Genomic DNA, 27,752 nt, shown 5'->3' with positions numbered 1-27,752 from the left:
AGCCGGGCGACTGAGCAAACAACAGAAGCTCGAGTCTCTGCGCCGATCTGTAAAGTTGAGAGCATCATCGTAGTAATACTCACCTCATGGTGAAATCGTACAACAGAATGAAATAATGCGTGAAAACTGCCTAGAGCCCCACCAGGCACAGAGAGGGTGATACACGCGGGTCTCCTCCTCACGCAGCATCCCTGTTCCCAGCCTTCCCCCCTGGGGATCTCCAGTTCTAATGGCCCACTTTGGATGAAGCTGCCATGTTTATACGGACCTTGAGCCAGATAGTAATTGGAAATTCGATGGATAGGTAAGTGGTATAGGGGAACGGGCTTTCAGGGTGTCATATAAAGTCAGAGGAATCTCACACTCTCCTCTCTACCTGCACCTCTCAGTGTCCATTCTATTCTTTTATGACAAATGTACTTCCTGCGGCAGTAGTGTTCTCACCAGGGGCTGAAGGAATTGACGGCATTATTTCTTTAGAATGAGCCATAACATCCCTTTGTTCAGAGGGATTGTAAATCCCGGCATCCTTCAGATTAGATAATGTACGTTCGATATCAGTAGGAAAGAAACAGAGAAGTAAATATTTGCTACAAAATGTCTTTCTGTTGTCTTAAAAACTAGTTAATTTCCTGCACCTGACAAGTCAGTTCCCTGCCACACCCGCCTCCCCTTTGGAGGCAAAGAGAAAACAATCCCCTACGGCAAGGAACCTGTCACTTGGGAATCCAGGGGAGATAATGTGACCACAGTGCAGTGGCAGTGAATACTGATAAGGATGTGACAGGCCGTGCTTAAAGTTTGGGGTCACATTCCAATGACTGGCTGAGAGATGAAAAGAAAACAAAACATTAATCCCCCTCTTGGAATCTCGTGCAGATTCACTTAGTGTTTGCTTGGAGCTCAGCAGTCTGTCTCTTTCTTTCCACATTAATAATTGGAATCACATATCCATTATGGGTTTTCAGCAACAGTGTAATTGCTTCCCCTTCCTTCTTTCCTGGGACGGTGGGTCTGATGGTGAGAAAGGGCAGTTGTGTAATCGTTCTTTCCATGTAAACTCGGAGAAGTCAGTTGTGCCCGGAGGATATTGATGTCAGCTGCTTTGCTCTCCGGTGGAGGGAAGGAAGGAAATATTCTCATTGTGCTAGTTTTAGACCAATTTGGATTTCAGCCTTTAGGATACTCTGTGTACTGGGGATGGAGCTGCTGATGCCCAATTTGGCTGTCAGATCCTGGGCTTTCTACTTTCCCCGGCAGACTTCCTGTCTCAGGACGGGATCTCAGCACGGCTCAGCCGTCAGTGCCCTGCTTGGTGGCCGAAAGCCCAGCCAGGCCGAGAGGGCTAAGATGCGCTCTGTACGGCCAGTGTTTGCCAGTGGAACTTGCTGCCCGCCGGGCTTCAGCTTGCCCGGGAAGGTTTAATCTGATCTTTCATAGGCATAGATATTCAGCACGTTCTCTATAAACAAAACGAGGTCACTCGACCATCCTTGCTTTTCTTGTCAGCTTCCCAGAGGTGGTTGGTGAAAGCCAGAATGAGGGAAAACTCTCTCTTTGCTGGATTTCCTTCTGAACTAACAAGAAGGGCCTAGACACCTGGGACTCCAGGCTATCTTTCTTCAGCAGTGATGGAAGGCAGTCTTCTAGGTCTTCCAGATTCACGATGAGCTGGTCCTAAACTCCAGAGGCATTTAGGACGTGCCAGGAATACCTGTCTGCGCTTGTCTCGTGTCGGGCGTTTCCTGTCGCATGCGCTAAAATCCAGATCAGTCAGTGTCACACTGAATCCTGTGGGTGACGGCGGCGTGGCCATCCGGAGGCTTTAGGTTTCAGCAGGTAGGGCCCCCAGTCAGGTGCCGGCTACTCAAGGTGTGGGCTGTGAACCGGTAACATCAGAGTCATCCAGATTTGCTTGGAGGGCAGAGTCTCAGGCCCACCCCTGCGTGCGAACCACAACTTCATTTTAACAAGATCTCCAAGTGATTCATATGCACATTAATCCCTTTTTTTCTTTTTTAAAATCACAAGGCTTTTTTAGAATCTCATGAAATCTGTGGACCCTATTTCCATGCAAATGCACCCACACACAAGATTGTGCAGGGCATTTCAGTGAGTGCAGTTCCCTGAACTTCAGTAAGACCCCTCTCTGGGGATCTGGGGGTGTGCCTGGTGGATCCCTGAGGCCATGGGCCCCCCCGCCTTGCTGACCCGTGTTGCTGCTCGGTCGTTCTATGGACTAACCTTCACTCTGATGCCTGATCTCGTACATTTAAGGTAGACACTTGTCATCTCTCCAGCCCCTTCACCCCTGCAGCTCTCGTTTACCAGCCCTTGCTGTCCTGCTCCTCGTGGGACCGCTCTGCTCTCTGGCTTTCTCCTTCCTCAGTGTAGGGCCAGGGTGCCAGCGGGTTTAGAATAACCTGCGGTGGGAGCAGCTGAGAGGTATCGGTACCAAGGCCCCTGCGCACGCGCCTGGGCTCCTGAGAGGAGAGGAAGGCTTCTTAGGTCTTCTTACTCTTTCTGCTGGCGGCGTCCGTTCTGCAGGCCCCGCTGGGAGGTCTGGGCTTTGATTTCTTCCAGCCTCGATGGTGGCCTGAGGAAAGCACAAGGCGGATTGCAGCTCACCCTGGGAGAAGTCTGTTCACTCACTGACTTATCAAGGGCACGCTCTGACCTTGAAGGCGTCCTCGCTTTGGGAGGGAGCAAATGTATGTGGATGATTACAATCTAGGATGTACGTCAAAACAGAGGTGTGGGCAAGATGCTGCGGGACCACGCATGGAGGATGAGCGTGGCGTATACCGGCCGTTCCCAGTACTGTCGTCCCGTCCCCTCCGTGCATCACCTCCCCGGTGCCTGGCGCTGTCGGACCGTGCAGGTGTCTCCCTCTGCCCTTTCCTTCTCGCCCGTGTGGCCTATCGTTTGTGAAGAAGTCTCGTTTGAGCTCCTTTGGCTGGAGGTAGACACTGATCACACCTTTTGTTTTGGGGACTGCGGCTCAGCCTGTGGCCACCCTGATGAGGCTGCAGCTGGCCGGCTGGGCTCCCTTTTCAAAGTTAGATACAAAGCCTCCGTCCCTGGCAAGTGTGCTGTTCGCTGTCTCAGGAGCCGTGACCATTGTCTGTTTGGAGCTCACGTTACACCTCCTGTGGTTTGTGGACAGAGAATACCGACACCAGGGAAAGCCCACCTAAGGCATTCACGATGACAGGATGAGCTGACAGCTTCTGCGGCTCCAGCCCCGCTGTATCCCCACAGTTCTCACGCTGAGCCGACAGCATCACCAGGCTGGTCCTCGCGGCATCACGGCGTCACTCATTCCCAAGGAGCCTTTACTGTTCTTGATAGAACACAGTCTGGGGACGTTTCTCTGTTTTCTTTTCTGCACGGCCAGTTGCACGTGTCTGCAGAGCTGCGTGGGTGCCCTGCCTCCTTGACTGTCTGGCTGCACATTTGTCCCATAAAATGTTCAGGTGGGAGCTCTTTGGCAGGTCCCTCTTCCATCCCACCCCTGAGCTGTCTTTGGAAAGGCGCCTCTTCTGAGAGGCGGGACGAATAATAGCTTTTTCACCTACAGGGTGCGGTCTGGCTCCTTCTCTTTTCAAGTGGAGCTGCTGGAAGTGCCCAGGAGATAAGCTGGGATGCGATGTACCAGACACTGTCTCTCCCCGTCTGGCTCCTGCTTCCCTTTAAAATTCCTTGTCTGCCCTCGGTGTGGGCGTGTGTTTACATGTATCCTGTGGTGCTCAGGACTCAGTGTAGCTCTCCTACTTCTGAAGAGCTCTGACTTAGAAGCCCTTTCCACAGCTGCCACCGATCAAACACGTCCCCACAAACCATGACAGGGACTCTGCAGAGCAGGACGTTTAGCGCCAGAGGTAAGGCTACAGATTTTGGCAAAAAGGCCAAAGGAAAAGAAGTGGACAGACTCAAAAATAGTTTAAATTTCTTTCTTGTTATAAAAGCAAAGTATGCATGTGGTTTATTTGAAAGGAAAAAAGAAAGAAAAAGAAAGAGAGAAAGAAGGAAGGAAGGAAGGAAGGAAGGAAAGAAAGAAAGAGAAAGGAAGGAAAGAAAGAAAAAGAAAGAAAGGAAGGAAGGAAGAAAGAAAAAGAAAGAAAGAAAGAAGGAAGGAAGGAAAGAAGGAAGGAAGGAAAGAAAGGAGGAAGGAAAGAAAGAAAAGAAAGAAAGAAAGAAAGAAAGGAAAGAAAGGAAGGAAGGAAGGAAGAAAGAAAGAAAGGTAAAATATAAAGAAAATCCCCTGTTCCTCCCCCAGCTGAGGGAACAGTTTCGAGTATATCCTTCCAGAAATATTTCACTCATTCATAGGCATATATGGATGTATATGCCTGCCCTTTTGTTATTTTTAAAAACTCAAATGAGGGCTTCCCTGGTGGCGCAGTGGTTAAGAATCCGCCTGCCAATGCAGGGGACACGGGTTCGAGCCCTGGTCCGGGAAGATCCCACATGCCGCGGAGCAACTAAGCCCGTGCGCCACAACTACTGAGGCTACGCTCTAGAGCCCGCGAGCCACAACTACTGAAGCCTGAGCGCCTAGAGCCCGTGGTCCACAACGAGAGAAGCCACCGCAATGAGAAGCCCGCGCACCACCACGAAGCGTAGCTCCCGCTCACCGCAACTAGAGAAAGCCCGCACGCAGCAACAAAGACCCAACACAGCCAAAAATAAATAAATAATAAATTTATTTAAAAAAAACTCAAATGAGATCTTAACAGAATATTGTTTGTTCTGTGCTTCACCTATTTTCGTTTAATTTTTCTTGGAAGCTTTTCCATTTTAAGAGGCTTAGCCTAGCCTTCTATTGTGAACGGTTGCACGGTGTGTAAGCATACCTTTGGTTGATTTGTTTTCTCCCTTTGGTTGTTTCCAGTTGTTTCTTGCGGTGCAATTACTGTACGTTTTCACACAGCTCCTTTTTCTTGTCTGAATATATCTGTAGGGTACATGCTTCAAAGTGGAATGGCTAGCTCAAAGACCATGTGCTTTGTTAATCTTAACAAGCATTGCCAAATGACTTTCCTAAAACAGGGTAATGATTTAGTTGTGCATCTTTACCTTGGAGGTGGCTGATTATGTTTTTATATATTCTTTGGCCATTTGTATTTTCTGCTGCTTCTTCTGCCTATTTTCTCTTGGGATGTTTGTTTTTCTTCTTATTGATTTTCCTTGAAAGTTAAGGAATTTGACCCTTGGACTATGCTATATATTAGAAATAGTTTTTCCTCATAGGTCATTTGTATTTTGATTTTCATTTATGGCATTTTTTACTGTGTAGAAGTTGCAATTCATATGTATCCAGATCTGTCCATGTTTTTCCTTTTTGACTTCCAGGTTTTTGTGTCTTCCCCACTTTAAAACTGTAGTCAAATGATTTAAAATTTCCATTTAGTCGTTGCACAGCTTAGAAAACAATGCACCAGTGGCACAGTTGAGTGGCGTGTTGAGATTTTACTCTGACTTTAATTTTTCATGTAGTCAGTCTACTGGGATCACTTATCAGGAAAGCTTTTCCCCTATTAACCTTTATTAGGATGGATACTTCTTTTAACTTAATTGTTTTATCTGCTTCAAATTGGAGGAGTCCTTTAAGTGTAACTTCCCTGAAAGTTCATTCAGTTAATTAAATACTTACTGAGTTCTATCATGGTTAATACCTTGCTAGACCATATGATTCTTAGGACTAAAAAAAAATGAGTATGACGTATTCTCAAACCTCATTAAGTACCTACAGTAGAAGGTATACGTACATAAAACCCAGACATCAAGGAGGAATATAATAACTGTCTTAAAAGTACTATAAAATGTCATAGGAGTTCAGAGAATGGAGACCATATAGGGGGTGGGGATCAGGGAAGAGTTCTTTACTGAAGTGACATTTGAGATGGGCCTTGATGAATTGGTTGGCTTTTTAATGGGTGGGGATTTTGGAAAAGAAAAGTCAGGGAAGTAGTAGTCTGAAATTAGAAACTTGTCCGTTTGTCCTGGGAAGAGCAAGTGGTCCGCTTGGGTGTCATCTAGCACCACACAGGAGAGCCGTGGGGAGGCCTCCGGAGCAGAGCTGAGGTCGACTGGTGAAAGGCCTTGGGGGACTTGGCTTTCCATCTGGCAAGCGGTGAAAGCCACTGACGATTTTAGAGCAATAATGGACGGGATAGATTGGAAGCGTGAAACGTCTGAAGGCAGAACGCCTCATCGTTAACTGCAGGGGTGAAGAAATGAATTGCTTAGTTTGGGGGAGAGTCAACAAGGGGAAGAATAGACCCGAACAGTGTTCTCCATTTATGATCTACAGTTCGATGGAGGGAAAGAAAAATGTTGAAAATGACCATGATTTCTGACCTTCATTCAATTCACTCTTTTTTTTAAAAAAAATTGAAGCATAGTTGATTTACAATGTTGTATTAATTGATTTACTTTTTTTTAGCTTTGTATTTTATAATGGAGTATAGTTGATTAACAATGTTGTGATAGTTTCAGGTGCACAGCAAAGTGGTTCAGTTATACACATACATGAATCCATTCTTTTTCAAATTCTTTTCCCGTTTAAGTTGTTACATAACATTGAGCAGAGTTCCCTGTGCTATGCAGTAGGTTCTTGTTGGTTATCCATTTTAAATATAGCACTGTGTACATGTCAATTGAGATTGACATGTACACAGTCAACTTACTCTTAGCACGTGTTGAGTCCTAGTACCTGTCAACGTGCTGGGCGCTGGGAACAGAGCAGTCAGCACGGTAGACAGGACTGCTGCTCTCAAAGGATTGAATTCTAATGGTGCAAGAGCAGCACATAAGCCAGGATAAGGCAGGAATAAGAGACCATGAATATAAATAGAGAAATTAAGAGGACTTTGACTTCATGTTCTAAAACTGAGTGTTCAGTTGTTCCAGATAATTATATACCTAGTTGTTTCTAATAGTATTCTCTTTCCTTCTTTTTTTTTCGTTTAAATATATATATATATTTTTTTTATGGCCGTGTTGGGTCTTCGTTTCTGCGTGAGGGCTTTCTCTAGTTGTGGCAAGCGGGGGCCACTCTTCATCGCGGTGCGCGGGCCTCTCACTATTGCGGCCTCTCTTGTTGCGGAGCACAGGCTCCAGACGCACAGGCTCAGTAGTTGTGGCTCACGGGCCTAGTTGCTCCGCGGCATGTGGGGTCTTCCCAGACCAGGCTCGAACCTGTGTCCCCTGCATTGGCAGGCGGATTCTCAACCACTGCGCCACCAGGGAAGCCCTCTTTCCTTCTTTATCTGGGTGTTTACAACTGAGTGATGTAGGGGGGGAGAAAGGTAACTTGTTGCTTAGAGTTTTAAACAGGCTGCAAAGTTGGAAAAGCCTTCTAAAATTCGTGGCTGATTGGCTTATCCACAAAGGAAAGGGAACTGAGCAGACCCATGGTCAGAATATATCTTTGGCTTTTGAGGATGCCTTAATTTTCTCCCCTGTAAAATGGAGGTCTGTCCCAGTACAGTCATTTTACTTTGCTTACAATTTTGTAGGTCATCACTTGGGAAGGGCATGGCTGGGCAGTTCTCACTAGGGGTTGTGGTCATGAAACTGAGGTTGCGGTCATGTCAGCTCAGCTGGACGGGAAGACGCCTCACTCACGTGACTGGCAGCTGAGATTGTAGCTGGTGCCATTGACCGAGCAACTGCATGTAGTCTCCTCAGCATGGATCTCAGGATAGATGGAATTCTTGCCCGGCAGCTGGCTTCCCTCAGGGCAGGTGTCCCAGAAGAGTTGGTGGAAGCTGCGTGACCTTTTCTAGAATCCGTTGCTTACCGGAAAGTCACTAAGGGCTGCTCAGAATCAAGAGGAGAGGACTGAGACTCCACCTCTCAATTGTAGGAATGTCAAAGAATTTGAATTGTGATTTTAAGCTGCCACAGTGTTGCAATACTATCTGCTTCATAAGGTTATTTTGAGGATTAACAACTTTAAAAACAGCTCCTGACCCATCACTGTTAATTAACAGCAGTGATGATGATGGTAGTGATGGGGATGACGGGGATGGTGGAGATGATGGGGGTGATGGGGGTGAGGGACTGCACTACCCTTCTGCAAAATATATTTTATTATTGTTGGAACGTTTACTCTTGGATGGAATTAATTGCTGGTCTCACCCAATCTATATTTCTTACATAATAATAGAATAATAAATAAATATGGACCACAGTGGTCAAACCTTGGCCACCATACATGCACATTTAAGACTGATTTTCATTTTATTAGTGCCTACTACTGTTTAAGATTTGAGAACTTATATACTTTTTCTACTACTGTAGCTCTTTTATATATTGTATATATCATTTCATATCTTCCTTTTTATACTCCATCCTCTGAGATAGACATGAGATATTATTTTACAAATATAGAAAGTCAAACGGAGAGAAAGTACTTCTCAAAGGTCACCAACTTTGTAGCAGAGGCTAAACTCCCATCAAAGTCATCTGATTTTGGCTGAATCAGCTCTGTTCAGCCACAACTAATAGGCACACCAGCTCTAAATGGCTTAAACAAAAGCAGGAATGGACACCTGCATTGGTTGCTTCAGCAACTAAGACTTGTCCTCAAACACCCAGATTCTTTCCATTTCTTTTTTTCAGCCATTTCCATTCACAATGCGTCAGCTTTGCTTGCAGGCTGCTTCCATTAAGGTCACGAGATAGATACAGTGGTTTCTTTGTTCACTGCTGTTTGGGGAGAGACAGTAAAAACTCTTCCCCACCCACCAGCACCCCAGCATGGGCCACAGAACGTGGTCTGATTGAGCTAAGTTCAGTTATCTGGGATTGCCAACCCCTGGACCATAAAGGCTTGTCCAGTAGAATATCATAGGTCAACTATTTTCATCAAATCACAGTCTAGCTGAGGAGCTAGGGTGGGGTTACTATCCAGTAAGTCCCAAGGAGGGAGGATTGGTTACCTGAATACTCCCCTAGTTCTGTAAGGAAGGGTAAAAAGAAGAAGGGGCATTGGCTCAGAACACAACAGTGTCCACTACAGTTTCCTAGACAAACACTTTTTCATATACTACATTTCCTCTTGTCATACCATCAGATGGCATTCTGGGAAGTGGGCTAAAATACCCAAAAGTCTTTGTTCAGGGGAGAATTGTGTTAATCTTCTTTCTTGGAAAATAAAAGACAAAGGAATAAAATTTAAATATTTCTAAGAAAAACAGTTTTTAAAAACTGGAGATTAAATCTTTGTTGCCCAAGGAATGGAAAGATTTTAGACACATGAGAACTAGTAGTGTTTAAGCAATTTGCAGTTGACAGTTTAGTACCATTGGGCATTCACATATCGGTTTGATAGTTTCCTCCATCGTAGTTATAGAAGAAGACCTGGTTATTTTCAAAGTTTCTAAAGAATGAGGTAAAATGCTAATACTCTTTTTTTTAATTGTAATTAATTAATTAATTTGGCTTCATTGGGTCTTCGTTGCTGCGCGTGGGCTTTCTCTAGCTATGGCGAGCGGGGGCTACTCTTCGTTGCGGTGCGCGGGCTTCTTATTGCAGTGGCTTCTCTTGTTACGGAGCACGGGCTCTAGGCGCACAGGCTTCAGTAGTTGTGGCACGAGGGCTCAGTAGTTGTGGCTCACGGGTTCTAGAGCACAGGCACAGTAGTTGTGGCGCACGGGCTTAGTTGCTCCATGCCATGTGGGATCTTCCCGGACCAGGGCTCGAACCCGTGTCCCCTGCATTGGCAGGCAGATTCTTAACCACTGCACCACCAGGGAAGTCCCCAAATGCTAATACTCTTTAAGTGAAAATATTAATAAGTCAGGAAAGAGAGTTTGGTAAGAAGAACTGAAATTGTAGGTGTCTGTGTTAGAATTCAGTATTTCCATTTCTAAAATGGGTAGAAGCTTGCCCACAAATTTCCTGCCTACCCCCTCTATTAACATCATTCTCTGTAAATAACACACTCATGCCTCAGTTCCATGAGGATTCAAGCCACAATCAGCTGATCTCTCTTGGACCTCATTTAACTTTTAACTGGGAGGAATAACAGAAATGATGAATCTCAATTCTCTATTCAAGAACTTTCTCCCAAACACTGAAATTGTATCTTCAAATTGCCTCATTATTAGTTGTGAAAACATCACCAAAGATCTCACATAGCTCAAATAGCTGTAAGTCATTCAGTTAAGGGATTATTACTAAAGACCTAATTCTTCTTCTGTACAGGAATAGCAAAACATTGCAAGACTCTGAAATGAGCCACTACTCTCTTTATTACAAATGGATTCAGTAAGAAGATATTTTAAAAATCTAAAGCTTCATGAAATTATTACATGGGCTATAATGAAGCACTGCAATTTTATATCTACAGTGATTTACTCACCATTCAGTATGTGTCTCTAAAATTGGTTTCCAAACTTTGACATATGCATTCTAAGAGATATTTCGGGATAAATAGCTTTCACTTTCACTCAAAGACCACACATACTATATCTCATCAAAAAGAAAATGAACACAGAGTTCTAGTATTCAAATCACTGTAATGTAGAAAATTATTTACAAAATGAGCAAACTCTTTTCCCTTAGGAAATTTATGAGAGGTCGGCTGCTGGCTCTTTCCCTTCAATCCAGCCCTGCACACACCATGAGAAATCAGAGAGATGCTGATGGATCTGACAAGTTAATAATAAAAACTATCCGAGAACCCCCAGGACAACTGAAAATGATTTGGTCTCCATGCGGGGAAGAAACAGATGATAAAGTGGAAGAGAGGTTTATCGGGCACGCCCCTTTCTTTCTCCCACATTGCCTGGGAAGGCCAGTGCCCACTGCGTTGCTTCTGGAAAGACACAAGCGCCTGCTGGCCAGTGAATCAGGGGAGGTAGGACCAGAAGACCAGCCTCAGAGGAGGCACCATGGGAGGGCTTGAATCTCGAGCATTCCTCCAGCCCTCCCAGTTCCATGAGGGGTAGATAATTACAACTGAGGGAATCTGTGTTTTTCTTCAAGCACAGACGTACAGATTATTCCATCAGAGGTTCTTTTCCCTGAGACGATGTCCCACCCTCCCACCACATAAACCTACTAGGTTGGGCACAAGTTAGGGCCTTGGCATCATCCCCTTCTCCAAGGACCCATCACCAGCCAAAGTGGTTAATATGCAAGGAAACATGAACTCATATGGAAAATACACAAGACTTCTTAGGAGGGCAACTGCTGTAAAGGAACAACAACAATGGAAGGACCGTTACCTGATGAGTGTAATTAGACACAAGATGTTCAATAGATGTATCACGTATTTCCCAAAGATAAGGGAGGATAGGGTTTCCCTGGTAGCGCAGTGGTTGGGAGTCCGCCTGCCGATTCAGGGGACGCGGGTTCGTGCCCTGGTCTAGGAAGATCCCACATGCCGTGGAGCGGCTGGGCCCGTGAGCCATGGCCGCTGAGCCTGCGCGTCCGGAGCCTGTGCTCCGCAACGGGAGAGGCCACAACAGTGAGAGGCCCGTGTACCGCAAAAAATAAATAAATAAATAAAATAAGGGAGGATACTGGAGACAGGAAGTAAGACAGGAAATCACAAAGAAACCCAAATGGAAATTCAGAGAAGGCAGAATGTAAAAGTTGAAAAAAGTCTCAGTAAATGGGTTGAACAGCTAGGTGGATTTTGTTGAAGAACTAACTAGTGAGCCAGACGAACATTCAAAAACTCTGAGGGCCTGAGAAACAGAGAGAAGGAAAAAAAAACAAAAGTTAAGTAACGTACAGAATAGGGTTATTTGATCAAAGTTCATATGAAAAAAAATGCCAGAAGAAAAGAAAACAATTAATAGAGGCAAGAGAGGAAATATTTGAAGGACTAATGACTGAAAGTTGCCCAGAAAAAAGGAAAAGCTATAAGACCTTTTACCGATGGGCTTAATAACTCTAACAGAATAGAAAAGGGTGGGGTGGTCAATAGGTTGTAATTAAACTTTATATATAACAAAGATAAAAGAAATTTCTAAGGGCAGATCATCTAGAAAGGGATAAGAATTAGATCTCAGACTTTTCAATAACAGCATAGAAGGCGAGAAGGCAGAATATTAAGCCAAGCCATTATTTAGAGTTTGGGTGTGAAATAAAGATGTTCTCAGACCTGTAAGTTCTTAAGATTTACAGGGCTTCCCTGGTGGTACAGTGGTTAAGAATCCGCCTGCCAGTGCAGGGGACACGGGTTCGAGCCCTGGTCGGGGAAGATCCCACATGCCGCGGAGCAGCTAAGCCCGTGTGCCACAACTTCTGAGCCGGCATGCCACAACTACTGAAGCCCATGCACCTAGAGACCGTGCTCCACAAGAAGAGAAGCCACCTCAAGGAGAAGCCTGTGCGCCACAACGAAGAGTAGCCCCCACTCGCTGCAACTAGAGAAAGCCTGTGCACAGCGACGAAGACCCAACCTGGCCATAAATAAATAAACAGGCAGTCTCTCAAACCACTAAAAAACAAAAACGTTTTAAATGAAAAATAAGTTCAGGAGGGCAGTGTGAGTATGTGAGAGAGTCCATAAAAAAAACTTTAGTAAATTTTACTGTTGAGGAAATAGGGAGCTTACAATAAAACAAAAATGTATCTTAGTAAAAATTTAGAACTAAAATATGGCCTCGAGATACATACAAATGTATCACCTTGCAGATGGGATGGGGATAGAATGAGGAGGTGGTGAACGTTTGCTAAGGTGCAGCCCAGGTAGACTCATTCCTCCCCGATCTACTGCAAGTCCCTCAGACGACAAATGAGAATTTAATTTCACGTAAAAGCCTGTACACAAATGTACATAGCAACTTTATGTATAATATTCCCAAGCTGGGAACATCACAGATGTCCTTCAGTGGGTGAATGGTTGGATAAACTGTGGTCCAGACAGAGCATGGCACACTACTCAGCAATAGAAATGAACAAACTATTGGTATGTGAATCTCCAGGGAAATGTGTAGAATGAAAAAAGCCAATTCCAAAAGGTGCATTATTTATGATTCTATTTATGTAACATTTTTGAAATGGCAAAATTTTAGAAATGGAGAACAGATGTAGTGGTTTCCAGACACTTGGGATGGGGGTCAGGGTGGGAAGCAGTGATGTGGTTATAACACGGCATATGGGGATGCTCGTGGTGGTGGAGTTGTTCTGTACCTTGAATGTGGTGGTGGATACAGGAGGTTATACAAGGGATAAAATCATACAGGACTATAGACATACACATGCACACACACACAAGAGAGGACAACTGAATAAGATCAGTGGATTGCACCAATGCCAATTCCCTGGTTGTGATATTGTACTATATTTTTACAAGATGTTACCATTGTGGGAAACTGGGTAAAGGATACATGGATCTCTCTGTATTCTTTCTCACAATTTTATGTGAATTAATAAAAAGAAAAAGGAAGGTAGGAAAAAAGAAACAAAGACATATACAACTTTTTAAAATTAGAAATCATAGTTGTAATATATCACAAAAACAGCAACAATTAAACAGTAATTACAACACCCTTGTTAAAGCCAGTCATCCCAAAGATTAAATTCCAGAATGGATTTTTATAAAACTCAGCCAAATGTTTTGTATTGCATTCATTTCTGAAAAAAAAAAAGTAAAAATAAAGTTGAACATAAAGTGTGGTAAAAATATAAGCCAGGAAAAGTGGAACTAAAAGAATATTGGGGTAACAATTATAATGTCAGACAAGCTAGCACTATGTGTAAAATTTGGGGGACAATAATGTTGCCAATTCTGGAATTCAATTACAGAAAAATATGAAAATGAATAAGTTTGATGGTAGGTATACAAGTGTTTGTTAAATTGTTTTCCATATTTTTCTGTATATTTAAAATATTTTAATACTTTTAAAACTAAAAAAAATTTTGTAATAAGAGACAAAAATATTGGAGATGATTAAAGTATTACTCAGATGAAAATTTAGAGCTTTAAATACATTAGCTAAAAATTAAGTAGTAAGAGAGGAAAATCAAAGAAAGAAAATAACAAGCATTTAACAGCAGAAGCTAATAAAAAGATAATAAATCTGAAGAATGACAAAAAAGTAAATATAAAGATAAGATCAGAAATCAAGGAAAGAGAGAACAAAAATCAATAACAGATTAACAAGGCAAAAGGTTGTTCTTTGAAAAGATTAATAAGCTAGCAAGCCTCTGATAAGACTGAACAAGATAAATCAGAAAAGAGGGAAATAAATATTTAAATAAAGTACAGAATGAAAAGGAGAAATGTCTATGGAGACAAGTGATTTTAAGAATAATTTTTAGGGCTTCCCTGGTGGTGCAGTGGTTAAGAATCTGCCAGCCAGTGCAGGGGACACGGGTTCGAGCCCTGGTCTGGGAAGATCCCGCATGCCGCGTAGCAGCTAAGCCCGTGCACCACAACTACTGAGCCTGTGCTCTAGAGCCCACGAGCCACAACTATTGAGCCCACCTGCCACAACTACTGAAGCCCGTGCACCTAGAGCCCGTGCTCTGCAACAAGAGAAGCCACCGCAATGTGAAGTCCGTGCACCGCAACGAAGAGTAGCCCCCGCTCGCCGCAACTAGAGAAAGCCCGCGCGCAGCAACGAAGACCCAACACAGCCAAAAAGTAATTAATTAAAAAATTTTTTTAATTTATGAACAAACATTACAATACATATGAAACCCGTGAGAAAATGGATTGATTTCTATAACAGATATAAATTGTTAAACTGGATACAAGAAGAAACAGAAAATCAGTAGACTAAAAATTAAAGATATTGAACTGGCAATAAAATGCTTTCTTCAGCAAAAGCCTTAGGAAAAGGATGGGGAACCCAAGGAATAAACTGGCAATGGAGAGGTAAAGACAATTCACAGGACGAGATCTGAGTGGCTGTGAAGCGATTGCAGTGGAGAAACACAACTTCAAACAAGATGCCACTTGTCACGTATCAGATTGGCTACAATTAGGAAACTGGACGATAGAGTCCAGTTTTTCTAATAAGGATGGTCTCTTCTCATGTGTACCAGACCCCATTCCTGCTCTCTTGCTCCAGGACATGGCTCAGATATCTGTGTTCTCTTTCTCTCTTTTTATTACTTTAGGAGCTTTTTTGCTGTTATTGTTGTTGGGTTTTTTGTTTGTTTGTTTTTGGCTGCGCTGCGTGGCATGTAGGATCTTAGTTCCCCGACCAGGGATTGAACCCATGCCCCCTAAGTGGAAGTGCGGATCCCTAACCACTGGACCTCCAGGGAATTCCCCTCTTTTTTAAATTTTAGATTGGCATATAACACGATCAGAAAGTGCACACGTTGTGAATATACTGCTTGGTGATTTTTCACAAAATGACCATACTCATCACTACCACCATAGAAAAATAAAGCACTTCTAGTTACGCCAGCAGCCCCCTCTTCCTGTCATTACCCCTCTTCTCCCCAGGGAAGCCACTATCCTGATATCTAACACCATGAATTAGTTTTGCATATTTAAAAACATAAAATAAATGGAATCATCGTGCCTCCTCTTTGTCTAACCTTATGTTTTTGAGATTCAGCCATATTGTTGCAGATTGTACTAATTTGTTCATCTTCTTTGCAAAAATTCCAATGAATGGACATTCCACAATTTATCCACTCTTCTATTTATGGCCATTTGTTTTCCCTCCCAGGTTTTGGCTGTTACACATAATGTTGTCCAGTCATACATATATGCAGTTGATCTTCATTATTTGTGGATTTTGTGTTTGCGAGTTTGTCTACTTACTAAGATTTATTTGTAACTCCCAAATCAGTACCTGCAGAGCTTTCCCTGTCATTCATGGACGTGCCCAGAGTGGCCAAAAATTTGAGTCACCTGATGTGCACGATCCCAGCTGAGGTCGAACAAGGCAGTGCTTTGTTTCCTCACTATGGTTTCCATACTGTAGACAAGTGCCCTTTTTGCTGTCTGGTTAATGCCGTGTTTTTCACATCTTTGTGCTTTTTTCTTGGTGATTTTGCTGTTCAAATGGCCCCCTCCCCAGCACAGTGCTGACGTGCTGTCTGGTGTTCCTGAGGGCAGGAAGGCTGTGATGTGTCGTATGGAGAACCTGTGTGTTTCGTAAGCTTTGTTCAGGCCTGAGTTACAGTGCTCTGACCATGAGTCCAGTGTCAGTGAATCAACAATATATATTAAATAAGGTGTTTTTAAACAGGAACGCACATAAAACAAGGTTATATACGGATCAGTTAATGATAACGTTGTAACCAAAGGCTCACGGGAAGCTAACCCTCCATTTCCCCTTGAGAGCAGTGGTTCAGTATCTGCTCATTCAGTGCTCATGGTGACTACAGACCGTGACTACTGTGAACATTGAGAATATGTGCGTTTCATGAGTATAAACTAGGAGTCGTGGTGCCGGGTCATGTGATCGACATATTTTTAACATTAGTACATCTGTCAAAGAGATTTCAGAGACACTGTGTTCATGTACAGTTCCATCAGCAGTATAGGAGAGGACTAATCATTCTTTACCTTCTCTGACACTTGGTATTGTCAGGCTTTTAGATTTTAGCCATCTTGATGATGTGCAGTACATCACACTGTAGTTTAATGTGCATTTTCCTGTTGGTTGATGGCATGGTGCATCTTTTCATAAGGTATTTATTGACCATTTAGATGCCCTCTTTTGTGAAGTGTCTGTTCAGGTCTTTGCCCTTTAAAAAATTGGGTTGTCTGTCTCTTTCTTATTGTTCTGTAGGATTCCTGTTTATATTCCAGAAGCAGTCCTTCGCTGGTTATATGTATTACAAATAGCTTCTCCCACTTTGTGGCTTACCATTTCATTTTCTCAGTGGTTTTTTTTTGATGAATATAAGTTCTTCATATTAATAGTCAAATTTATCATTTGTTTTCTTTATAGTTAGTACTTTTTCTATCCTGTTGGAGAGATCTTTGTTTACTATAAAGTCATAAAGATATTATCCTACACAGGCATACCTCAGAGATATTGCAGGTTTGGTTCCAGACCATGGCAATAAAGCAAATATTGCAATAGGCAAGTCACATGAATATTTTGTTTTCTCAGTTTTTACACTATACTGTAGTCTATTAAGTGTGCAATAGCATTATGTCTAAAAAACAATGTATATACATACCTTCATTAAAAAATACTTTATTGCTAAAAATGCTAACCATCATCTGAGACTTCAGCGAGTTTGCTGAAACTCTTTTTGCTGGTGGAGGGTTTGAAATATTGCAAGAATTACTAAAATGGGACACAGAGACATGGAATAAGAAAGTGCTGTTAAAATAATGGTGCTGATAGACTTACTTGATGCAGGGTTGCCACAAACCTTCAAATTGCAAAGAGAAAAATTCACTATTTGTGAAGTGCAATAAAATGAAGCAAGGTATGCCTGAATTATTTTCTAGAAGTTTTATTCCTTTATTTTTCACACTTTGATCTACAATCCACCTGAAATTGATGTTTGCATGGTATGAGCCAGTAATCATGAATTTGATTCTTTTTCCTATAGTGATATCCAGCTGACGTAGTGCATATGTTTAGAAGACTGTCCTTTCCCCACTACACTTTATCACTAATGCTTTCATGACATATCTCCATCCTTTTGTCTGCAGCCTGTTTGTATCCTTATATTTATGTATGTCTCTTGTAAGCAACATGTAATTAGATTTTGAATTTTTTATCCTAGTCTAAAATCTTTGACTTTTAAATACAGTATTTATCTATTTATATTTAATGTAATTCCTAATATATTAGGGAAGAAATAGTTCTATTTTGCCACTTTCCCTATCTGTACCACATTCATTCCTGTCTTCTGTATTGCTTTCACTAAACCAATACTTAAGTATTTTTTAATTTAAAAACATTTCTCCCAAGCTTGTTAGTTATACATTCTTTTAATTTCTCTGTTTTATGACTACCATAGGGGGTTCAATATGAATCCATGACTTTTTTGGGGGGGGGAGTACACAGGCCTCTCACTGTTGTGGCCCCTCCCGTTGCGGAGCACAGGCTCCAGACGCGCAGGCTCAGCGGCCATGGCTCACGGGCCCAGCCGCTCCACGGCATGTGGGATCTTCCCGGACCGGGGCACGAACCCGTATCCCCTGCATCAGCAGGCGGACTCTCAACCACTGCCCCACCAGGGAAGCCTGAATCCATGACTTTTTAAAGTTTAATACAAATGAGCACTTTACTACTTTCTGGACAACACAAGGAACTGAAACTATTTTAATTCTTTTCACTCCCTCCTTCTCTTTGTGCTGGCTATCATGTATTTTAATTCTTCATATATTTTAGATCACAAAAGAAATTATTATTACTGTTTTTTATATCAACAGCCACTTAAATTTACCCACACATTTACTCTTCCCATTGTTTTTCATTCCTTTATGCATGTCCTCGCTTCCAGCTGGGATCATTTCCTTTATTATGGATATACTGCCAAGGAATTCTTTCAGTTTTATTTATTTGAAGATATCTTTCTTTTACTTTTATTTTTGAAGGAAATTAAAAATAATTGTGTAATTTATAGATTGTTAGGTTTTTTCCCACAATTTTTAAGATGTTGCTTTATTACCTCCTGGCATCCACCGTTTCTGTCACCGATATACTTCCTTGAAGTGAATGTCTTTTTTTCCCACTGGCTGTTTTCAAGAGTTGCGATCTGTCTTTGTTGTCCAGCAGTTTCACTAAGATGAACCTAGGTGTGTTTTTTAGTTTGATTTTCCCTGCTTTGAGATTGTAGTGCTACCCGAATGTGTAATTTGATGTCTCTTGTCAATTATTTGAAAATTCTCAACACTAGCTCTTTTAATATTGCTTCTGTCTCATTCTTTCTTTTTTACTTCTGGCTTCATCCTTTATAGATACAGGCTTTAAAATAATGATGATTCATATGTTGAGGAAGATAGAGGACATGATAGATAATTTCAGCAGAGAACTGAAATATATTTTAAAAATCAAATAGAAATTATAGAACTGAAAAATACATGAACTAAAATTTAGAACACAGAGATAAATTGAATAGCAGATCAGACACAGTAGAAGGAAGGATTATTAAATGGAAGATAGGTGTATAGAAAATATCCAGCCTGAAGCTGAATGAATGGATGAAAAATACATACTTTTATTTAAAATTTCAGATTTTTGGCTTTCCATGAAAGTCAGAATTGTTTGTGAACATTGAGTCTACATTCCTCATAGCTTTAGTTGCCCTGAGCTGAGGAAGGACTCTCTGTGCAGGGATATGTCCTTTCTACTAGCAAGAGTTCACTTCTCTCTATTGCTTTCTGCCACTGAGGCTGAATATCAGTTGTTATGGTTTATATTATCCCTCCACTGCTTCACTCATTTGTGTTACCTGGGTGAGTTTAGTAAGGGAAAATGGTGGAGGAGGGACAATCTAGGCAGGTGAACTAGCACATGGAAAAGTACTTACCCTGGGGGAGTTGGGCAGGTCTGGGGACTCAAATTAAGGCAGCAGGACTAGAGCACAGAGATGAATGGGGATGTTGTATTGGGCCACTGAGTCTGGAAAAATATTTAGGATCTTGTATAGCCTTACAGACCAAGTAGCTAAGAAGGACTATACTTATTTCACGGTAAACAGATTTAGCCCCTCTGAATCTTCTGGTTGAAATAATCCATCGCTATGTAAACTTAACTTGTTAACTCTAACTTTTAGCCAGGTAGACAAGCTATTGGTTTGGTATGATGAAACATCACTGAATTAATTTTTATGCCTTTGTTTCTTCTCTGCCTTAGCTGCAAGTGTCCACTGCTTGGAAAAGTGTGGGAAGCTGACTTGGAAGCTTGTCGGTTGCTTATCCAGAGCCTGCAGCTCCAGGAGGCCAGGGGCAGCCTGTTGGCAGAAGATGAGAGACAGATGGATGACTTAGGGGGAAGTGCTTGTGTAACAGCTCTGGCCATCCCCCCGAGGCCCCACTCTGAGGATGAGAGGAAGACCCCTTTGCAAGCATTTGAAGAGTGGAAGGTGCACCTGACCCCTTCTCCTCCCTGTGCTGGCAGCGAACAGAAAGAGGTCTGTCCATCCTCATAGCCTCAATAGGGGCCTTACTCTGAGGGATGATTTGGGACCACACTTCAAGTGAGAGCAGTAAATACTGGGCGGGCTTCCCACTGAACCACCCAGACTCTTTAAAGATTTAACAACTCCTGAATATGATTACAAAATGATGTAGAGTTTTTATAGAAGTTGTTTAAAATATAGGAGAATGGAAAGAATTAGTTCTATTTTTATTCTAATTTCATGGCTATAGTTAGAATATACAATCTAATATATAATTACTATATATATAGCCCACTCTATGTATGTCATATATAAGATATAGCTACTGTATGTCCTATATATTATATATGTCATGTATGATATTTAATTTTGTATTTAGAATCCATATCTTACAATATCGATTCATTAGAATCAAACAAATATACGTATATATTCCAGTAACTGTTTTTGCCAAAGCAAGATCATAATGGATGTTAGAATTTGCTCTTTTCATTTAAAACAACCTAATACTTGGCCTGTGATATATGCATTAAAAATTAAAGTGTAGATTTATTCAGCATTTTACCCCAAGGCTGACCTAGATCAACAGAGAAGAGTTCCCCACCCCTCCTCTCCCTGGTTCATCTCTCCTCTCTCCCCTCCCCTCTCCCACTTTCCCCTCTAACCCTAATAAGATTCTTTCATGAAAGGGCTCCAGGAATTTTTTTCCAGTTTTAATGCTATGACAGGAGGTTTTAGAGAGCTTTTCTGGCCAGATTCCTGGGTGTTCTGAATATTAAAAGAAAGTAAAACCTTGGTGAAACTGGAGGAACGTGTCATTTCACGTTCACATCTCACATTTGCCATTAGTTGTGCCCCCTCCCTGGGTCTCTGCCACGACTCACCAGGGAACGCACCCCATTTGGGTGCCTCCCCACCGTCCTGTGTGCAGGACCATGGTCTTTACAGAGCACACACTCGCTGACAATGTGTGCCTACAGTCACCGTCTTCTGGACTGCTGGGAAAATTGATACTTGATCGTATATTTGAATTGAACAACCTGATGAGAAAGCAGGCGGTTGTCACTCTCTGGAATCCTGCTGCCCTCATAAAATTAGGCTCTACACTGAGCTGTCAATGATCTCAACTCCTTTGTTAGCTGAGGCCCTTCAGGTGGAATCCTCTACAAAGCCTGGTTGCCCGAGCTCATGCTTACAGTTGTTGAAAACTTGTGGCCAGTTGCAGTTGGCCAGCTTCAAAGAATATTCTGGTGCGAGGGACACACTGCCTGAGTGAGTGGAAGGGAGCCCTGGGTGGAAGAAACTGCAGACCCTGGGGCTGAGTCTTTGAAGGTAGGGGGGCTCCCGGGAGCTCAGTGCCAGGACAGGAGCCAAGCCAGGTACATGGTGGGGTTTGCTGGGGCAGTGAACACCTCTGGAGGTCATGCCTGTTTCAGCAGATCGGACCTTGTAGGCGGAGTCTCCTCCCTCCCTCTCTCCCTCCCTCCCTCCCTCCTTCCCTCCTTCCCTTCCTCCCTCCTTCCCTTCCTCCCTCCTTCCCTCCCTCCCTCCCTCTCTCCCTCCCTCCCTCCCTCTCTCCCTCCCTCCTTCTCTCCCTCCCTCCCTCTCTCCCTCTCTCCCTCCCTCTCTCACTCCCTCCCTCCCTCCTCCTTCCTTCCTTCTTTCTTTCCCTCCCTCCCTCCCTCCCTCCCTCCCTTCCTTCCTTTCTTCCTTCCCTCCTTCCCTCATCGCTGTGCCCATGTGTCCCTCCAGGCTCTCTGGGGGATGACTCTCCTAAGTATAGGAGGATTATTCCTCCTCTATAAGATTGTAAGCACCTGCCCATCTGGCTATAGGCAAACAGCTTGTTTGCTTAAAAGTAGGAAAATCAGAGTCAAGGATGAATGGCGTAGAGCTTTATCACAGAATGATTCTTCAAGTTTCTGTGGGAAGGAGGTGCGGGCTGTGACTGAGAGAACAGAAGAGCACAGTGGCTGCCTCTTCAAGCTCCAGGACTGAGCCCCCAGCTCTGCTCCACCAGCTGAAGCGCTGAGGATGTTCTGTAGTTTTGGTGGTGGGAGAGAGATGAGGGGACTTGAAAGCTCCTGCCAGCTCAGTGCCATCTCCCATCCTGTGTCTTTCCCGTCCCATGTGCTGTCCCTGCATTGCTTTTCTGGGTTTATATTCACAGAGGGAGGCGGGCATCTTCTGAACTCGGGAGTGGCAGGAATGTTAAGATGGTAGGTATTTTCTGGAAAGGGCAAAATGGTGGAAACAGAAAACAGATCAGTTGTTGCCAGGAATTGGGATTGGGGGGAAGGGACCGATCACAAAGGGCTGCATGAAGGAACTGGGGTGGGGGGCAGTGTGTGACGGCACTGTTCTGTATCTTGAATGTGGCAATGGCTGCATAACTGTGTGCGTATGTCTCAATTTGTAACTTTACACCCAAAACTCTACTGCATGTAATGTTACAAAAGTGACTATAATTTTAAAAAATAACATCTCCCTATTTAAAAGTGAGGCTACAGATGTTGGAATTGGCTGCCCTTGTCTTAGGGCTATAGGAAGACGGTACAGCAGAATGAGCAGAGCTGAGGCTGCCGGGCTGTGTACAAGCGCATTCCCTTATCTGCTAAAAAAAACAAACAAAACAAAAAATGAGGATAATGAAAACTATCTCATGAGGCGGCTGTGAAGATTTAAATAAAATAGCATCTAAAGGGATATGAACGCATATAGGTAGAGTCTAGAAAAATGGTACAGATGAGCTTACTTGCAGGGCAGGAATAGAGACACAGACGTTGAGAACAGACATGTGGACACAGCGGGGAAGGGGAGGGTGGGACGAATTGGGAGATTGAGATTGACATAAATACACTACCATGTGTAAAACAGATAGCTAGTGGGAACCTGCTGTATAGCTCGGGGAGTTCAGCTCGGTGCTCTGTGATGACCTAGATGGTGGGCGTGGGGCGGGAGGGAGGGAGGTCCAAGAGGGAGGGGATATATGTATCGGTACAGCTGATTCGCTTCATTGTACAGCAGAAACTAACACAACATTGTAAAGCAACTATATCCCAATTTGAAAAAAAAGTGAGCGATACATACATAGTAGAGGCTTAAATAGTGTTTTGTGTGTGTGTTTATCACTCTTTCCGGCAGTCACAAGACTCTCTAAGACCTTTTAAAAATAATATACCTTGCTTCCTTTATTAAGAAGCAGAGCTGAGCAATGAATCAGTGGAAGAGATTCAAGAAAAGAAAGGCTTAATAAAGGAAAAGTCTTGTTTGTATTTGGATGGCGGATCTCAGGCTACTGAAGGCGCAAACTGTAACCAAGGGTCTCATTCGGAAGGTGTTTTTGTTTCCCTGCCTCGGTTTCTAGGGAGTCATTGAAGGCTGGGTCCTTGTGTATTTATCCCGTGGCTACAGTGTCTGTTTGCTTTGCAGCTGTGAGCTGGTTTGGCTGTGGAACTCCCTGCTGGGTCTGGCCACCCTGCCCGGGTTTCTCTACTGAAGCATATGATGCCCCGAAGGCAGTCAATTTCTTTTTAACCCGAATCTTCCATGAAAAATTGCTGACTTCTTAGGAAGGTCCACAGGGAGATGGATTTTCAAAGCCTTCCCTGTGCGCGTCTGCCCCACGTGGGCGCGTGCATTTTGATTGCACTGGTTATAACAAGTGCTTTGTCATTAATGAAAGATTTTGCTGTGTTTAGGGTCCCACCGGGCTTCTCAGCACCATTTTCCCCATTTTACAGCTGGGCCCATTAAGGCATAGTAATTTGCTGGGAGCTTTGTTACCGAGGAAGTCAGCCACAGGGCGAAGGGCCAGTTTTCTCTTGCGCTTCCCCAATGGCGAGAGCCCTCTTCTTTTTCAGTTTCATTACAGCTCTCCTGCAAGCCTTTTCTCGGACCCTGGAAACGATCAGGTGCCCTTGCCTCTGCTTTATAGACATTACAGAAATTGCATGGGGGCCAGACAGGAGCTGGGGAAATCAGTGAGCTAGCTTCCTCTGCTCTGAAGTTGCTCTTTTGTACTCGCGCTGTACTGGCCATTATACCTGCGTAATTGTCTCTTTCCTGTCTGCAGCCTGCGCTGCTGGGGTGCTTTCTGTTTTTACTACAGAGTGGGCTCCCCTCCCGCAGAGTTCCCCCGGACAGCGTCACCCTCCCAGCCTCCAGCTGCTTCCTTTCCCAGCCAGTAGCTGCCACCAAAGAGGCTCAAAGAGGCCAAAAAAAGATCCAGCAGCTTTGAGCCATCTCATGCAGGTTTGAGTAGCCAGGGTTAAGATGTCTGCAGTGAAAGGAATTAGCAATAAGACACAGGGTAGCTTTATGTTTTTCATTTTTATTTTTTTATGGAAGTCTAGTTGATTTCCAGTTTTATTTATTAGATGGGTCTCCAGAAATGATTGTTGATGTCTCCCAATTCCTTTTTACTCCATTTCACAAGAAAAGAAAGCTGGAAAAATGGATCTGGGGTGAAGATGTGTGTCCTCACCATCTTAAACTGGTTTCTAATTCTAGAAACATCTGAAGTGGTCAAAGGGCTTCATCTTTGGTCCTGACGGATGCAGACCTGATTCTCTCTCTTTGCTCTCACTTCCCGGCTCCCTTGAGCTCTCAGAGGGGCAGCAGCCCCCCCAGCGAAGCGGGGTTGAAAGAGCAGGTCCTGAACTACACATCTTGATGGTTCTTACACCTTGGAACTTATGAGACAACCCCCGGGGGTGGGGAGGACTGCTCACTCGCTCATCAGCTGCTTTTACTCTTTTTGTCTCTGGGGAGAAAGCAAAAAGCTTGGGTGTGAAGAGAAATTCCACCTTCTCTACAATTTAGTATTTCGTGTTGCAAACCCATCCTCCTTAGCCCAAGAGTAGAGCAGTAGAAGCAATCAGGCTGCCATCAGGATTGGTAATTGGTTGATTAATGAAAAAGCCAGAGAATCATAAAAAATGATACATGTGCATTTTAAACTCTTTTTTTTTTTAAGTTTGCTATAAGACCAAGGCTTTTTGTTTGTATAGGTCTTCCTGAATGGCTTTTCCCGTGGCCATTCTTGCAGAACCCTCACCAATAATGCACCATCTACAACTACCAGTTTGCATTTCTTTAAAGAGGACTGGAAATTTCAAGAACACTTGCAAAACAGTCCTCAGTTTCCCCCTCTCTCTCCCTCTCTTAAATATTGTTGAGTTTTCCCAAGGTTTTCAACTTGGTTTATGTAGAGACAAGAACTCCCCTTCTTTTCCCACTAACATTTCATTGCTTTACATAGTATTTATTTTAATTATGTAATTAATTTAAGTGCAACTGGGCATCAGTAGGTTTAGAAACAGCTCCACCAATAGGATCGGAAGTTGGCAGGCTCACAGGCTACGTCCCGGCCCTGGCCTTGGCCCCTGCCTTTGATGGGGGGGGGGGCGGAGGAGCAGAGCCCAGGACACCTGGCAGGTGGGAAGAAGAGGCTTCTGGGCCTTCAGTTAACTGGTTCATGCCGGTTCTCTCAGTTAATTAATGTTAGCTTGCCAGCCTTCTGCCCAAGGAGACTAAATGGGTGCCTCGGATCCGCTGCTTTCCCTGCTTTTGGAAAATTACGAAACCACTTTCATTGCTCCAGGGCCTAACTGTGACTTCTTCCACTAATTAAAAATAGTTCTGTGCTTCTGAAGAAGACAGCCTCAGGGCCCTCGGAGCCTCCTTCACCTTGGAAATTCCTTGTCACTCGTTGATGAACACTGAGGGGTGGATAGAGGCTGGTCACCGGCTGGCTGGTGAGGATTGAGTTATGGTACTTACAGCACAGGCGGCTGGTCTAACGAATATGCAGTGTTTTCCTTTGAGTAGCTGAGAGATGTTTAATGCAGGCTTTTCTGGAAAGTGAACTAACAGTCTGTTAAAAGCAGTCATTCTAGTCATCTCATAGTTGCATAGTTCACAAAAAGCATTTAGAAATTCAAAAAAATTTTAATCTAAGATGAACACAGATGAAAGTTGGTATTTGATTCTGTCCTCCTTGTAGTTCAGTATTTCTGAGCAACAGGCCGTTGGCAGGGCACATCCCCTGAAATGCAGTGCCCCCAAAGGTGTTCTGTCTTCATTTCCTCATACAAAAAGGTCTTAGGGTTTGATGTCACTATCCCCAGAATCCGAACCCTTGTGCTAAATAGAGACTGTTTAGGTATTTGCTGATGCTGTGAATCTCATTTACAAATAGATTTTTCCTCCGAAGATTCTAACAGAGTTTGGCCTTACACAACATTAGTGTAAAACGGAAGCAGACCAAATTCTCTCACGTGATCATGGAATAGGAAATACAGCTTTCTGAAGCTCGCCCTTCACGTGAACTAGAAACCACAGGCCGATGAGCATACATGAATTATCAGGCCATTTCTTCTTTCATCCATATCCTTGGTTCTGTTAATGCTTCAGAACTTTTCTTTGTAATAAGCGTGCAGATACTTGAAGACAATTCATTGCTCGTTCTGATCTAAAGACATCTAAATATTTCAGATGCTTTCCTTACCACTGACAACATCTGGATGCCTTTAAAAAAAATACCCACTTACTGAGGGTGTAACCATATAATTTGAATAGTTGGATGAATACTTGTATTATATGGAGTAGTAATGATGTACCGTTAGTGTCTTATTGGCATTACATTATGACTGCAGAACTCAGCATTTATGTGAAAACACACATACTTACAAAAGCTATTTCAAATAGATGTGAAAGATATCCTTTGTGGTATTGGACAGGAGTTTGAGGTAAATATTCTTTATGTGGGCAATTAAAAAAAGGGAAAACCATATAACATTTCTGGAATGTATTTGCCAAGCAAATATTTTGGAAAACAGCCCAGAGAAACATATTTAAGGCTGTGATTTTAATAGCGAGCTAAGGAAATGCTTCAATGCATCAGCTAAGCTCACGGATGGTGGTAACCACATCTGGTTTACCTCAAGCTATAGGAGAGGGAATGAACCTTAACCACAGAACAAACATCTCGAGGCTCAAGCCGCGTCTTTGGTGGGTAAGGACGTATGTGCGCATGCAGGGATTTTAATTGACTTTTAAACTTAAGTATTTCTGTGGCTCAGCAGTCTGTAAATGCAGACTGCTCTGTCACCTGTCCTTTCTTTATGACGTAGCCTGTGAATTTCATTGCAGGAATTAGACATTTTTAGGGATAGGCAACTATTGCTGATTCCTTATTACACGACCAAGGAAAATAAGGATCCGAGCAGGGTAGTTGGACACAGAGTGGGATGTCCAAGGTGGGGACCTTCCCTTACACCACAGGGAAGCATGGGAACATGGGTCCTGGCAAGCATGGGAACTATTGACAAGTTCTTTTTTTTCTTTTTTTTTTAAATTGAAGAATAGGTGATTTACAATGTTTCAGGTATACAACGCAGTGATTCAGTTATATATATATATATTTTTTCAGATTCTTTTCCATTATAGGTTATTATAAGATATTGAGTAGAGTTCCCTGTGCTATACAGTAGGTCCTTGTTGTTTATCTATTTTATTTTATTTTATTTATTTTTTTAACATCTTTATTGGGGTATAATTGCTTTACAATGGTGTGTTAGTTTCTGCTTTATAACAAAGAGAATCAGTTATACATATACATATGTTCCCGTACCTCTTCCCTCTTGCGTCTCCCTCCCTCCCACCCTCCCTATCCCACCCCTCCAGGCGGTCACAAAGCACCGAGCTGATCTCCCTGTGCT

General features: G+C 43.1%; 1 protein-coding gene across 1 annotated transcript in view; it reads left to right on the top strand.

Moving 5' to 3' along the window:
• Positions 1-27,752, top strand: part of DISC1 (DISC1 scaffold protein) — a 347,726-nt gene that overhangs the window by 295,821 nt on the left and 24,153 nt on the right. The window contains exon 11 of the mRNA XM_079901082.1: positions 19,764-20,040. Within this exon, the coding sequence (XP_079757208.1) occupies positions 19,764-20,040 (277 nt within the window). The remainder of the gene's footprint in view (positions 1-19,763; positions 20,041-27,752) is intronic.

The sequence above is a fragment of the Stenella coeruleoalba genome (genome assembly GCF_951394435.1).
Source record: "Stenella coeruleoalba genome assembly, chromosome: 16".
In the NCBI taxonomy this organism is placed as follows: domain Eukaryota; kingdom Metazoa; phylum Chordata; class Mammalia; order Artiodactyla; family Delphinidae; genus Stenella; species Stenella coeruleoalba.
Note: the sequence above shows the minus strand (reverse complement) of the source record. Positions and strands in the feature narration are given on the sequence as shown.